We start from the raw sequence: 14,737 nt of genomic DNA, 5'->3' as shown, positions 1-14,737 counted from the left end.
GGGGAAAATCTGAAACCTTTGAATTTCTGACTCATTCAGAGTGTATGTCACTGTTTTTCATAGAACTTTTCACACAGGGGGCCTTTCCTTTGCCGGGCGGGCCGTTTGGACATTTCTTGGCAAAATTAGAGTATACCCACTTCTCCAGGCACCACTACACCACTGCCTTTGGGCGGCGCGTAGGTGGCGTGGGAGGCGGGGAAAAAGTTAAACTTTTCCCAACTTTATGCAAATCACCAGCGTCGACCGCTGAGCGATGACCAATCATATCGAGTGGTTCCCATGACGAGTTTGACGCTATGCGACCCAACGCTGGAGACTTTCTTCAGCCAAGATGGCGGACAAAAATACAGAGATTGAAGCAAAATGTAAGTAATTATAACGTCATGCATATTTTGGTCATAAAGTACATTGACAAAAATAGCTATTAAAAAAGCTAACTGACTAGCTGGCTAGCTTAATGGGTGTTGTGACATGAGTATGAAATTGTAATTCGTGTTGTTTTAATGTTTTAGGGACTCCTGAAACAACCAGCTAACCAGGCTGTCGTCTTGTGAAACAGTGGATGTAAGGAATCTAGCTAGCTAAAGCATTTACCTCAAATTGGATGTACAATTCTGTAAGCTTGCCTTGCTGATATTTGCAATGCAATGCAGCTGAAGTAACGTAGCTAGCTAACTCTTTTCTTGCTTATTTTGCGGTGGAGGATGAAAATACCTGTATGCATATGGATGTGTATCTAGCTATGTAGCTGATCTGTGTATGGACCCTAAAACGTTTGGTATAAATATTAGTTGAGAACCTAGCTATGAACCTCAGCTATCAGAGCCAGTTGTATCAACGTCAAAACAGTCTGAATGACATTAATGAAGCCTATGGATTGAGTAGAATATAATATAATTTTGTGCCAAGGATGCAAGTCCTATATACATGTAGTTATTAACATGCATGTGATCCCCACATAGTATTCTGGACATTGAATATATTCACTGATCATGTACTCTACCTTGGCAAATAAAGCTGCAGTTCAGGTATGAATGTCTGTGAGATTCTTTTTCAGTCATATCCAATACCAGGAGTATCAAATTCCAGTCTTTGAATGATGCTGTATCTGCATGTATGTATTACAATTATACACTTCAACAGTGTTTACCAATCCTGGTCCTGGGGGCATCAATGGTTACACATTGTAACTATGCAACAGACTAGAAACATGATTTAACTAGTTAAAGGCTGATTTGTAATTCATATAAACAGATATAGAATTTAAAAAAACAGTACACTACACTTCCTATGCATCATGTAAATACTCTAAAACCGGTTCATCTCAATATCTAATTTCCTTCATCTGCATTGATCTGATAAAGTATGGAGGGAAAAAAAATACATGTATGCACTCACTAACTGTAGGTCACTCTGGATAAGAGCGTCTGCTAAATGACTAAGATGTAAATGTAAATAAACACAGGATAGGTGTAGTATTTCATCAAATTAGATACTTAATTTCAACCAGTAGAGAATGTGAAACGCTTTATTGAAAGAAGTTGATTATCCAAGGGTTATAAATACATAATACATGCATTATAATTATTATAATTGTAATATATTATAAATACAAGTTCAATCTGCACATTACATTTACATTTACATTTTAGTAATTTAGCAGACGCTCTTATCCAGAGCGACTTACACACACATCTGGTGTGCATTATAAAAACAGAGGAAGAAAGAGGAGGTGTGAGAAAGACAGAAAGGGAAAGGGGTAACAACAGAAGAGCAGGGAAGGCAGCATATGATTCATGAATCACAGTGCTACTAGGGAAGACAGCATATGATTCATGAATCACAGTGCTACTAGGGAAGACAGCATATGATTCATGAATCACAGTGCTACTAGGGAAGACAGCATATTAATCATGAATCACAGTGCTACTAGGGAAGACAGCATATGATTCATGAATCACAGTGCTACCCTAATATTGTCTCAGTTCATCACAGTTACATAATAGTGTCTCTAGCGGTGTCTCCTAACCAGCCTTGAGGCCCCCAGTTGGCCCGAAGGTTATCTTAAGAGCGGGTGAGGTGGCGATGAAGGGACTGGGGGTTGGCATCCTCTCTCACATCAAAACATACCTGCAGACGAGGGACAGAAGGAGAGAGAGAGAGATTTTATTCTAGCACTGTCAGTCATCATAATCATCAGGAGGTGAAATGCATAACTGACCTTGGATCATTAACTCTGGGACTACTACATCTCTATCTGTATTTCAATGTAAAGCATCTCTTTAATAATACTTCCTGTTGACCCGACCAACTGACCTCTCACCTCTGATCATGCTGTGCCCTCTATGTGTCAGCCAGTTCAGTTCAGACAGGAGGAGAAATGGAAGTGAATGAGGGTGAAGTATCGGCGGAGGTGGTAGGTGTGGTGAAGTACTCGGAGCCCGAGGCTAGCACCGAGGGTCAGGATAAAGATGAGTCTGTGACGGTAGGAGTGAAGTTTTGGGAAAAAGGTTACCCTTGCCTTTTGGCTGATCCATTTTTGTGGTGATTTTAGCATGTAAATCCTGTTGGGGCAAACTCCCCAAAAATGTTTTGGATGCATGCCAGCAAGCCACTACACAACACTAAACAATACATTAATTGCACTATAACGGTGACAAACGGTGCCCACAAACTGTTAGGGCCTACATAAAGCTGTCCCAACACCTTACCACTGCTACACCTGGCTATCAGCGGAGCCTTGTCTGGCAGCAAAACAGTTAATTCAGCCTCCTTTACTGCCTTTAAAAAAAACATATCTGATATTTTTTTATTTTTTTATTTTACCTTTATTTAACTAGGCAAGTCATTTAAGAATACATTCTTATTTACAATGACGGCCTACATTTGTGATATGGCTGACTTGCTAAAACAAATGTGGTTTCTACTGACAATTGAGATGTACAAACTACGGCATAAGGGAACGACGAGCGGATAAGAGGCGATGAGCGAGCTAGGATGGACGTAGTCAATATAACTATTTGTTCAGCACTTTTGAAATGTACAGCAACATAATTCAGAACATGGGCCGTTCTTACAGTATTCTCCCTGTACAACAAGTCAGAACGTAGGATAAATAAAAGGGGAATATAAGCAGACAATGAAAGCTCTTACAATGTTCGATGATGACATTTCTCTAAAACAGGCTATAGGCTACATGTGCACCACCAAGTCAGAACAGTAGGCTAAGTTATGAGTGGAAAAAGGAGCAAATTATTAGGGAAGGCACATGGGCTACTAACAGCTTACTACACAACCTACACTTAGTATTACTTTCTTAGCTACAGTATACATATCTCCCTGGCATATTACATCATTTATTCAGCAGCATATAATACATTTTTGGATTCACCTTGTTGTGCTGTGCTCACTTGAACAGGAATGTGGCGCGGCGGTCCTTTGTGGGCAAATTTTGTCATCAAAGAAAGAGAAAGAGGCCGGATTTACAATTCCGAGTTGGATGACCGTTCAAAACGTATTTTCCCAGTCGGAGCTGGTTTATTCCTCACTTCCCAGTTGCAATACTTGCAGTTAGCCACTGTCACCGATTCCTTCCAAACCACTCATTGTTGAATTTGCGATTTCCAACTTGTTGTGTAATGTTTATGTCCAATGGCCGATGAGCACCGATACGTTTCATCTATAATTTCTCTTCATTATTTCTCTTCATATGACAAGGATTAAAAAGGATTTGCCAGTAGATTGTCGACTTGATTCATGATGACTGCTAGGTAAGATTTTGAAAGTAAGATGTTGACATGATCAGTCCAATCAAAGCTACTGTACATATAATGTGATTTGACGTCATTTTATCTGTGGCCAATGACCTTGAGCCTTCTTGGAAGGGCACTTCTAATGTAACTCAATGGCAGAACCTAAGGGGCTTGAATTTTCTAAGTCTACCCTTAGACTTGGCGGTGACTAGTGTCCACATGAGTGACAGAACACTGAGCCAATCACGGCGCAACGCTCCGTATTTTGTGCTGGCTTGCCCCACCACCACAGAAAGCACTGAGCTAGGCTGAAACACCTGCATTTTGGAGCTGTATTACTCAAGAAAGCAAAAAAGAGACCATGTTTGTATTCGGATTTATTAACTCAATGATATATATATATATATATTTTTTTTTTTACATTGTTTGCAAACTGATATGTAACACCTATTAATGCCAAAACAGGCAAGCCCCCCAAAAAAACAATGTTTATTTTTATTGATTTATTTTTGCAAAAAATGTGGCTCTACCCCACCTGCCCTGAATGACGGTTCGCCACTGATCCATTTGTGGTTTCAGGGTGGGTGAAAACAGAGTTGGGTGCTGTGGAATCGGTGAGGGTAACCAGAAGTGGTCTGGTGATAATTGTTTGTGTTTCTGCTGCTCAGAGGGAGCAGGCGCTGAGTGTTAAACGAATGGGGGAAGAGAAGTGAATTGTTTTGCTCTCAAGAAAAGGGCGCCATTGAAAGGAGTGGATTTACTAGGGCAGCAGTAAATGTGAAAGCTGACCAACTGAAGGGGAAGATTCCCGGTGTTTGTGATGCTCGTCCTTTGGTGAAGTAGAAGAGTCATAGTCTGTTCTTTTGAGTTTTGAAGTTGAGTCTTTCCCCGTCAATGTGATGTTAGGATATATAAGTTATCCTGTACCAGCTTATGTGCCGAATACATTACGTTGTTACAGGTGTCAAGCTTATGGGCATGTGGCAGCAGTGTTTAGGAGGGAGGTTCATAGGTGTGAGAAGTATGCAGAAGGGCATGAGACAAAGGAATGTGTAGCATTGGGGAAAGTAGTGGTATGTGTTCATTGTAGGGGTGCCCATGGGGCTTGGGGATCAGAAATGTCCCATGCGAGAGAGGCAGGTTGAGGTTTCCAGGGTTAGAGTAGTGCAGAAGTTGTCATATGCTGAGGCAGTGAAGAAAGTAGAGGAAGATGGGTCAAGGGGGAGGAGTGGTGAGAGGAGGAGATCTGTACCAGTACAGAGGGATAAACCAACAAGTGAGATATGTTTCAGTAAGATTGGATTTTTAGCATTTATAGCAGTGGTTATTAATTGCACTGCAGGGATGGACCATAAGTCTAAGGAAATTGAGGTCGTGGTGGCAGCTGCAGAGAGGTATTTGGGTGTGCGAGATTTGACATCAGAAGAGTTACAGTGAGTGTTAAGTGGTGATGTCCCATCCTTTCAGGCTATTGGGCCTGAAGTAGGACTAAATAGATTTAAATAGTGGAGTATGGTATTTAAAAAATATATTTTTTTAGAGTGAGTGTAGTGTTAGATGGTAGGGTATTTGTTTAATTTATTTGTTAATTTATGTGTAAGGGAGTTATACTCCAATCTAGTAGGTGGCGGTAATGCAACATTTATTGGATGGCAACCGAAGAAGTCGCTGCATTCGAGTTCTATGCCTTTCGTCTTGTTGAGCCAATCGCAGAAATCCACAAGGCTTTTACATCTCAACAACGACCCCAAGTTTTAAGACATTAACGCTAAGGTAAGATGGAAATGTGTTATGATATACATTTCTGGCGATAGTCTTTATTCTATGATTTCAAAGTTTAAATCACTCAAATGTTTTTACACATAATTAGCCGAATGCTAGTGGTTAGCATGGATGGTTCATTCAAAGGTTCCCAGCCTTTTTTCGGTTACTGTACCACCAACTGAATTTTGCTCTGCCCGGAGTACCCGAAAAAATATGGTTGTTTAAGCTGTTTGAAGCTGGTGTACAAAACCGAAAGTAAAAGACGCTAAAACAAAACGGGAAGCATAGAAATAGCGCACATAAAACAGATCTACCGCTTCATAGACTTGCTATCAAGTAGAATAATATATCTATAACTATCATTTCTATGTGAATTTGGTCTGGTCGCTCAAAAAGTGACATATTGCCACTTTTAAGTTTTGATGACTGGTTCGCGGAATTTGCTCGCAATAACATTGAGTCGGGCTGTATCACCGCCTGGTACGGCAACTGCACCGCCCGCAACCTCAGGGCTCTCCAGAGGGTGGTACGGTCTGCCGAACGCATTACCGGGGGCAAACTACCCACCCTACAAGACACATACAGCACCCGATGTCACAGGAAGGACAAAACGATAATTAAGGACAACAACCACCCAAGCCACTGCCTGTTCACCCCGCTATCATCCAGAAGGCGAGGTCAGTACAGGTGCATCAAAGCTGGGACAGAGAGACTGAAAAACAGCTTCTATCTCAAGGCCATCAGACTGTTAAATAGTCATCACTGGCACATTAGAGGCTGCTGCTGCCTATTGAAATCACTGGCCACTTTAAGAAATGGAACACTAGTCACTTTAATAATGTTTACATATCTTGCACTACTCATCTCATATGTATATACTGCATTCTATTCTATAATATTCTACTGTATCTTAGTCCATGCCGCTCTGTCATTGCTTGTCCATATATTTAGATATTCTTAAATCCCATTCCTTACATGTTGTGAAATTGTTAGATATTACTGCACTGTCGGAGCTAGAAGCACAAGCATTTCGCTACACCCGCTATAACATCTGCTAAACACGCGTATGTGACAAATACAATTTTGATTTGATTTGAGTCACCATCCGTCGATTGTTGTAAAAAAGTCAATTCTGAAAACGCTTAGCAAGCTGTACCTATGTTTGTGCTGTATAACTGTGGTCCTTCCGCGGGGTGCTGAAATTCATACTGTACTTCTAATAAAAACATTCAGCGAATACAACCGCTGATTTTTTCCTCCATTCAAATTGCCATCGACAAAATGCAATTGTGTTTGTTGTCCGTAGCTTATGCCTGCCCATACCATAACCCCACCGCCACCACGGGGCACTCGGTTCACAACGTTGACATCAGCAAACCGTTTGCCCACACGACGCCGTACACGTGGTATGCGGTTGTGAGTCTGGTTGGAGGTAACTGCCAAATTCTCTAAAACGAAGTTGAAGGCGGCTTATGGTAGAAAAATGAATATTCAATTCTCTGGCAACAGCTCTGGTGGACATTCCTGCAACATGCCAATTGCACACTCCCTCAAAACTTGAGGCATTGTGTTGTGTGACAAAACTGCACATTTTAGAGTGGCCTTTTATTGTCCCCAGAACAAGGTGCACCTGTGTAATGATCATGCCGTTTAATCAGCTTCTTGATATGCCACACCTGTCAGGTGGATGGATTATCTTGGCAAAGGAGAAATCCTCACTAACAGGGATGTAAACACATTTGTGCACAACATATGAGAGAAGTAAGCTTTATGGAACATTTCTGGGATCTTTTATTTCAGCTCATGAAACATGGGACCAACGCTTCGCCCAGACTGCCTCATGTGAACTGCAATCCCCACGCTGTGTTTTAAGGTTTTAGAAAAGGTCAATAATCATCGCTTGCAGTACGGCTTTTGAAACATATGGCTCTTATTTTTCATCGGCGAGAAATAATCCTTCAAACAAAAAAAGATACTTCCTGTAGCAGTTACAGATCCATACAGCTATGGGGCCTCCATCCAACCAAACTACCAGTCTGCTACACTTCCTGAGTTCCACTTACACACAGGTGTTCAGAGCATGCTAGATAGCTAATTAGCACAGGTGGTTGCATCTTGTCTTCCGTCTGTTTTCTGTAAACAAGCAGTGCAACATGGAGATATAGTTGAGTGGGAACACTAACCCTATCAAGGTGTGTGTCAATTTAACCTTTTTGTTTTATTAAAATTAATATCTTGTTGATAAGAAAGATAAGATCCTTTATGCTTCCAAAACCGTACCGCAAGTGATGCATTTTAATGTTCAGACCGAGCGTCTGGGATCTTAACAAAACTACCCCCGACAGAAGACTACTTCATACAATGACTCTTATGTGCAATGTAATGGAACTGAGTGTCATGATCAAGGGCTAGTAACTAACTCCAGAGTGGCGCAGTGGTCTAAGGCACTGAATCGCAGCTGTGCCACTAGAGATCCTGGTTCGAATCCAGGCTCTGTCGTAGCCGGCCGCAACCGGGAGACCCATGGGGCGGCGCACAATTGGCCCAGCTTCGTCCAGGGTAGGGGAGGGAATGGCCGGCAGGGATGTAGCTCAGTTGGTAGAGCATGGCGTTTGCAACACCAGGGTTGTGGGTTCGATTCCCACGGGGGGCCAGTATGAATTTTAAAAAAAAAAATAATAATAATAATAATGTATGCACACAGACGCTCTTATCCAGTCGCTCTGGATAAGAGCGTCTGCTGAATGACTAACATGTAACTAGCTAGCTCATATACAGTTACAGTCAGTTAGCTTTGGACCGCAACTAGGATATTTACAGGACATTGGGCTTATACAGGATCCATATACAAGCCCAAATGTCCCGTCAAGTGGCCTGCGTCCCAAATGGCACCCTGTTCCCTACGTTCCCTATGGGCCCTGGTCAAAAGTAGTGCCCTGTATAGGGAATATGCTGTTGTTGGGGGACGCAGCCCCCCTCACTCACATTCCTGACACCCTGCCACCCATCTCCTCTCCTCTGTGTAGGGGCTAGCCACCATGGGAGAACAGCTGAGCCCAGATCAGAAGCTTCACCTCATCACTAGGAACCTGCAGGTGGGACGCACAGACACACGCACACACACACACACACACACACACACACACAGACACACACATACACACACTAACACACACACTCACACACAGACACACACATACACACACACACACACACTCACACACAGACACACACACACACACACACACACACACACACACACACACACACACACACTCACACACAGACACACACACACTCACACACACACATACACACACACACACACACACACACACACACACACACTAGGAACCTGCAGGTGGGACACACACACACACACACAGACACACACACATGAATGGTTGATGAATGGTTGATGTCAACATGAATGGTTGATGTTGTCTGTGTGTGTTGACTCAGGAGGTGCTTGGAGAGGAGAAGATGAAGCAGGTTCTGGCAGAGAGGGAACTGAAGGTGTACTGGGGAACAGCCACCACAGGAAAACCCCATGTTGCCTACTTTGTCCCCATGTCCAAGATCGCAGACTTCCTCAAGGCAGGGTGTGAGGTGAGATCTGTGTATGTTTTCATTATCTTATCTCTCTATCTAGTGTGTGTGTGTGTGTGTGTGTCTGTGTGTGTGTGAGTGTGTATTTCCCTCACTTTTGACCAGCCTGTTTGTAGATCGGTGTGCGTGTCTGATTTGTGTTTGTCTGTCCAACTCTCCCGCCGACCCCCTCCCCAAGGTGACCATCCTGTTTGCAGACCTGCATGCGTTCCTGGACAACATGAAGGCTCCCTGGGAGCTGCTGGAGCTGAGGGTGCAGTACTATGAACAGGTGATCAAGGCCATGCTGGAGAGCATCGGGGTGCCGCTGGACAAACTCAAGTTCATCAAGGGGACAGACTTCCAACTCAGCAGGTTAGCGGTCAGGCTCAGTAGTTCTCTTTCTGGGGAGGTCAACAACAATTATGTTGTTTACTTATTTATTAACTTATTATGTTTAATTATCTCAATGCAAGGCTCTGGTTTGTAGGAGCTGGTCTCATAGTCTTCAACTAAGAAGCACTTTGAAGAATCTACATTGTACATTTTTAGTTCAGGACTAGTCTCAATCTTTGTCGGGGAAACCAGTCCGTAGTGTTTAGATGTCAACATCAGTGCTCATTTGATGTACCTACGTATGCCCTCTGCCTGTCTCTCTCCCTCCCTTAGAGAGTACACTCTGGACGTGTACCGTCTATCGTCCATGGTAACAGAACATGATGCTAAGAAGGCTGGAGCTGAGGTGGTTAAACAGGTGGACCACCCTCTACTCAGTGGCCTGCTCTACCCTGGACTACAGGTAATAACATGGTTATAACACATTATAACACCCTCTACTCAGTGGCCTGCTCTACCCCGGACTACAGGTAATACCATGGTTATAACACATTATAACACCCTCTACTCAGTGGTCTGCTCTACCCTGGACTACAGGTATTAACATGGTTATAACACATTATAACACCCTCTACTCAGTGGTCTGCTCTACCCCGGACTGCAGGTAATAACATGGTTATAACACATTATAACACCCTCTACTCAGTGGTCTGCTCTACCCCGGTCTACAGGTAATAACATGGTTATAACACATTATAACACCCTCTACTCAGTGGTCTGCTCTACCCTGGACTACAGGTAATAACATGGTTATAACACATTATAACACCCTCTACTCAGTGGTCTGCTCTACCCTGGACTACAGGTAATAACATGGTTATAACACATTATAACGCCCTCTACTCAGTGGTCTGCTCTACCCTGGACTACAGGTAATAACATGGTTATAACACATTATAACACCCACTACTCAGTGGTCTGCTCTACCCTGGACTACAGGTAATAACATGGTTATAACACATTATAACACCCTCTACTCAGTGGTCTGCTCTACCCTGGACTACAGGTAATAACATGGTTATAACACATTATAACACCCTCTACTCAGTGGTCTGCTCTACCCTGGACTACAGGTAATAACATGGTTATAACACATTATAACACCCTCTACTCAGTGGTCTGCTCTACCCTGGACTACAGGTAATAACATGGTTATAACACATTATAACACCCTCTACTCAGTGGTCTGCTCTACCCTGGACTGCAGGTAATAACATGGTTATAACACATTATAACACCCTCTACTCAGTGGCCTGCTCTACCCTGGACTGCAGGTAATAACATGGTTATAACACATTATAACACCCTCTACTCAGTGGTCTGCTCTACCCTGGACTACAGGTAATAACATGGTTATAACACATTATAACACCCTCTACTCAGTGGCCTGCTCTACCCCGGACTACAGGTAATAACATGGTTATAACACATTATAACACCCTCTACTCAGTGGTCTGCTCTACCCTGGACTACAGGTATTAACATGGTTATAACACATTATAACGCCCTCTACTCAGTGGTCTGCTCTACCCTGGACTACAGGTAATAACATGGTTATAACACATTATAACACCCTCTACTCAGTGGTCTGCTCTACCCTGGACTACAGGTAATAACATGGTTATAACACATTATAACACCCTCTACTCAGTGGTCTGCTCTATCCTGGACTACAGGTAATAACATGGTTATAACACATTATAACACCCTCTACTCAGTGGTCTGCTCTACCCTGGACTACAGGTAATAACATGGTTATAACACATTATAACACCCTCTACTCAGTGGTCTGCTCTACCCTGGACTACAGGTAATAACATGGTTATAACACATTATAACACCCTCTACTCAGTGGTCTGCTCTACCCTGGACTACAGGTAATACCATGGTTATAATAGGGTTATAACAGGTTAATAATACAACAGGTTTGTAACCCCTTTGCCCCTTCTAGGCTCTAGATGAGGAGTATCTGAAAGTAGATGCCCAGTTTGGAGGAGTGGATCAGAGGAAGATCTTCACCCTGGCTGAGAAGGTACCCTGAGCCTTCTGACCTGTTGTTACTACTGGCTGAGAAGGTACCCTGAGCCTTCTGACCTGTTGTTACTACTGGCTGAGAAGGTACCCTGAGCCTTCTGACCTGTTGTTACTACTGGCTGAGAAGGTACCCTGAGCCTTCTGACCTGTTGTTACTACTGGCTGAGAAGGTACCCTGAGCCTTCTGACCTGTTGTTACTACTGGCTGAGAAGGTACCCTGAGCCTTCTGACCTGTTGTTACTACTGGCTGAGAAGGTACCCTGAGCCTTCTGACCTGTTGTTACTACTGGCTGAGAAGGTACCCTGAGCCTTCTGACCTGTTGTTACTACTGGCTGAGAAGGTACCCTGAGCCTTCTGACCTGTTGTTACTACTGGCTGAGAAGGTACCCTGAGCCTTCTGACCTGTTGTTACTACTGGCTGAGAAGGTACCCTGAGCCTTCTGACCTGTTGTTACTACTGGCTGAGAAGGTACCCTGAGCCTTCTGACCTGTTGTTACTACTGGCTGAGAAGGTACCCTGAGCCTTCTGACCTGTTGTTACTACTGGCTGAGAAGGTACCCTGAGCCTTCTGACCTGTTGTTACTACTGGCTGAGAAGGTACCCTGAGCCTTCTGACCTGTTGTTACTACTGGCTGAGAAGGTACCCTGAGCCTTCTGACCTGTTGTTACTACTGGCTGAGAAGGTACCCTGAGCCTTCTGACCTGTTGTTACTACTGGCTGAGAAGGTACCCTGAGCCTTCTGACCTGTTGTTACTACTGGCTGAGAAGGTACCCTGAGCCTTCTGACCTGTTGTTACTACTGGCTGAGAAGGTACCCTGAGCCTTCTGACCTGTTCTTGCACTGTCAGCACTGTCCTCTTGTAGAGAAAGCTGTTTTTAGATTAAATTAATGAATTGGTCAACTGGGAAATTAAGAAGTTACTGTGATGGTTTTGTATAATGTATGAGTTCTGAAAATCCCTCTCTGTCTGTCTGTCTGTCTGTCTGTCTGTCTGTGTGTCTCATCCTTCTGTCTCTCCACCCCTCCAGTACCTGCCCTCTCTGGGTTATGCTAAGCGTTCCCATCTGATGAACCCCATGGTACCAGGACTGACTGGCGCCAAGATGAGCTCTTCAGAGGAGGTGAGTGGCCCTGTCACAATATTTTTATGATTATAATGCATCCCTTCCTTCCTTCCTTCCTTCCTCTTCTTTTGGAGATAATTATTTTGAGCAATCCCAAACTGACACAGCCCTGGGTTGTATTCATTAGGACAGATCGTAGCAAAACGTTTTGCAGCAGAAAATGAAAATAAAAGTTTCTTATTGGACAGGTTCAGGTAGTCCTTCCCTGTTTGTCTGTTTTCTTCCGGTTGGTACCTAATGAACGTGGCCCTGTGTGTTTCCTGTTGACCTCTGCAGGAGTCTAAAATTGACCTCCTGGACAGGAAGGAGGATGTCAAGAAGAAGCTGAAGAAGGCTTTCTGTGAGCCGGGCAACATCGAGAACAACGGAGTCCTCTCCTTCGTTAAACATGTCCTCTTCCCACTCATAGGAGGTAAGTAATCCCCCTGCTTCCCCCTCTCTCCTTTTCTGTTCTCTTCTCCTTCATCAAAAGCATGTCCTCTTCCCCCTGGTCGGAGGTGAGTTGGTCTCTACCTCCTTTTACTCCTCTTCTGTCCTCCTTTCTTCATCTCTCCTCCTCTTCCTCTCTCTTCTCCATCATGTCCTCTGGTAGGAGGTGAGTTGGCTTCATCTCTCCTCCTCTTCCCTCTGGTCTTATGTAACAGAATTTGAAATGGTGTTTTTAACATTGGATAAAAGTATCAAACACTGCAGTTGAGGAACAATGTGAAAATAATTCTGCTTTGAAAGTTGATAAACTTCTAACTCCACTTTTTGAGAAAATGTCCCTTGAATGTTTTGGTCCACGTACTGGAGAGCTCTTCTTGGTCTCCACCCATTCAGCATCGTTCACGCCCTCTTAAGCCTTAGCCCCACCCATCTCTTTACGGATTCACATGTGAGGCCATGTGGTAAACACACACTATATCAAATAAAAATCTATGTTTATTTGTCACATGCACAGGATACAGAAGGTGTAAACGGTACACTGAAATGGTTACTTGCATAGTAGCAATATCAAAAACAGAAAGTGTCCAGATAAAAATATCTTATCATTATTAGATGACGCTTGCCCAACACACTTTGTCTAAATTGATGGGTCATGTGAAGGAAATGCTATAACCACCCCCCAGCCTCATCTAGCTGAGTGGATGGGTCACTATTGTCTGGACATGGACACATGTTCATGAAATACAATAGATGGCCGTAATCACCCCCAGACACACCTGGCTAACTTGACGGGTCATGTAATAATCCGGCCGAAGTGGAGTCTTTTGTTTACACTTCTAGCTAGCTAGCTAAACAATGAACCGGCATAATTCCAACTCATACTACTATCACCAATACAAACATTGTCATAGCTGTAGTATGAATCTGCAGATAGCTAAAGCTAACAAACTAGGTTCAATGTTAGCTAGCTAACATTAGGCTATAACTAGCAATGCAAATGCATTTCTGATTTGAATAATATTACTACACAGATCATACACGTAACGTTAGCTAGCGAGCAGGCAAGCTAACGTTAGCTCGCTAACTAACAGTACGCTTTAACTTGCAATAAAAACAACTTTCTGACAAAATTAGAAACGTATATCTGAAAATGTAGCAAGACTCTTACCCGTATACATGGATGAACGCTTCACGGCAGACTGGAACCATTTAACTCAGTTTTGTTTGTAGCTACATCTTGTTTGGCCAGCATTGTGTCAAGTCACTCCGGTTCACACTGACCTTGGCATGTGCAGAAAGTAGCCCATCACTTTTTCCAACTGATCTGTCGATAGCACCTGCTAAACTCAGGGCATCAATGTTGTTGAGAAAAGTAGCAAAACATTTGTAGTTCTCGATGGCTAACGTTATATCTTTCAAAACCGCGCGGTAGAAAAGACTATCAACACATACTGAACAGCTCACGTTACAGACAGAAGCACGCTACATGGCAGACCAATCCAAACTCATCTCCCGGCATGTCCAGCCCATCCATTATCTCGACCAATCATGGCTAGTGGGAAGGTTCCTGTCTTTTTCCGTGGCTAAACAAACTAGGCTCGTAATTTAACAATTGTATTCGTATTTATGGATGGAATACAAG

General features: G+C 43.3%; 1 protein-coding gene across 1 annotated transcript in view; it reads left to right on the top strand.

Annotated features, from left to right (window-relative positions):
• The first annotated feature begins 5,416 nt into the window (after positions 1 to 5,416).
• The window catches only part of LOC311132951 (tyrosine--tRNA ligase, cytoplasmic-like), a 23,273-nt gene continuing 13,952 nt past the window's right edge, over positions 5,417 to 14,737 (top strand). The window contains exons 1-8 of the mRNA XM_084166344.1: positions 5,417 to 5,528; positions 8,546 to 8,614; positions 8,982 to 9,128; positions 9,307 to 9,482; positions 9,777 to 9,906; positions 11,455 to 11,535; positions 12,571 to 12,663; positions 12,943 to 13,078. Of these exons, the coding sequence (XP_084022470.1) occupies positions 8,558 to 8,614; positions 8,982 to 9,128; positions 9,307 to 9,482; positions 9,777 to 9,906; positions 11,455 to 11,535; positions 12,571 to 12,663; positions 12,943 to 13,078 (820 nt within the window). The 5' untranslated portion in view covers positions 5,417 to 5,528; positions 8,546 to 8,557. The remainder of the gene's footprint in view (positions 5,529 to 8,545; positions 8,615 to 8,981; positions 9,129 to 9,306; positions 9,483 to 9,776; positions 9,907 to 11,454; positions 11,536 to 12,570; positions 12,664 to 12,942; positions 13,079 to 14,737) is intronic.

Source organism: Coregonus lavaretus, assembly GCF_964263955.1.
Source record: "Coregonus lavaretus genome assembly, chromosome: 7".
NCBI classification, from domain to species: Eukaryota; Metazoa; Chordata; class Actinopteri; order Salmoniformes; family Salmonidae; genus Coregonus; species Coregonus lavaretus.
Note: the sequence above shows the minus strand (reverse complement) of the source record. Positions and strands in the feature narration are given on the sequence as shown.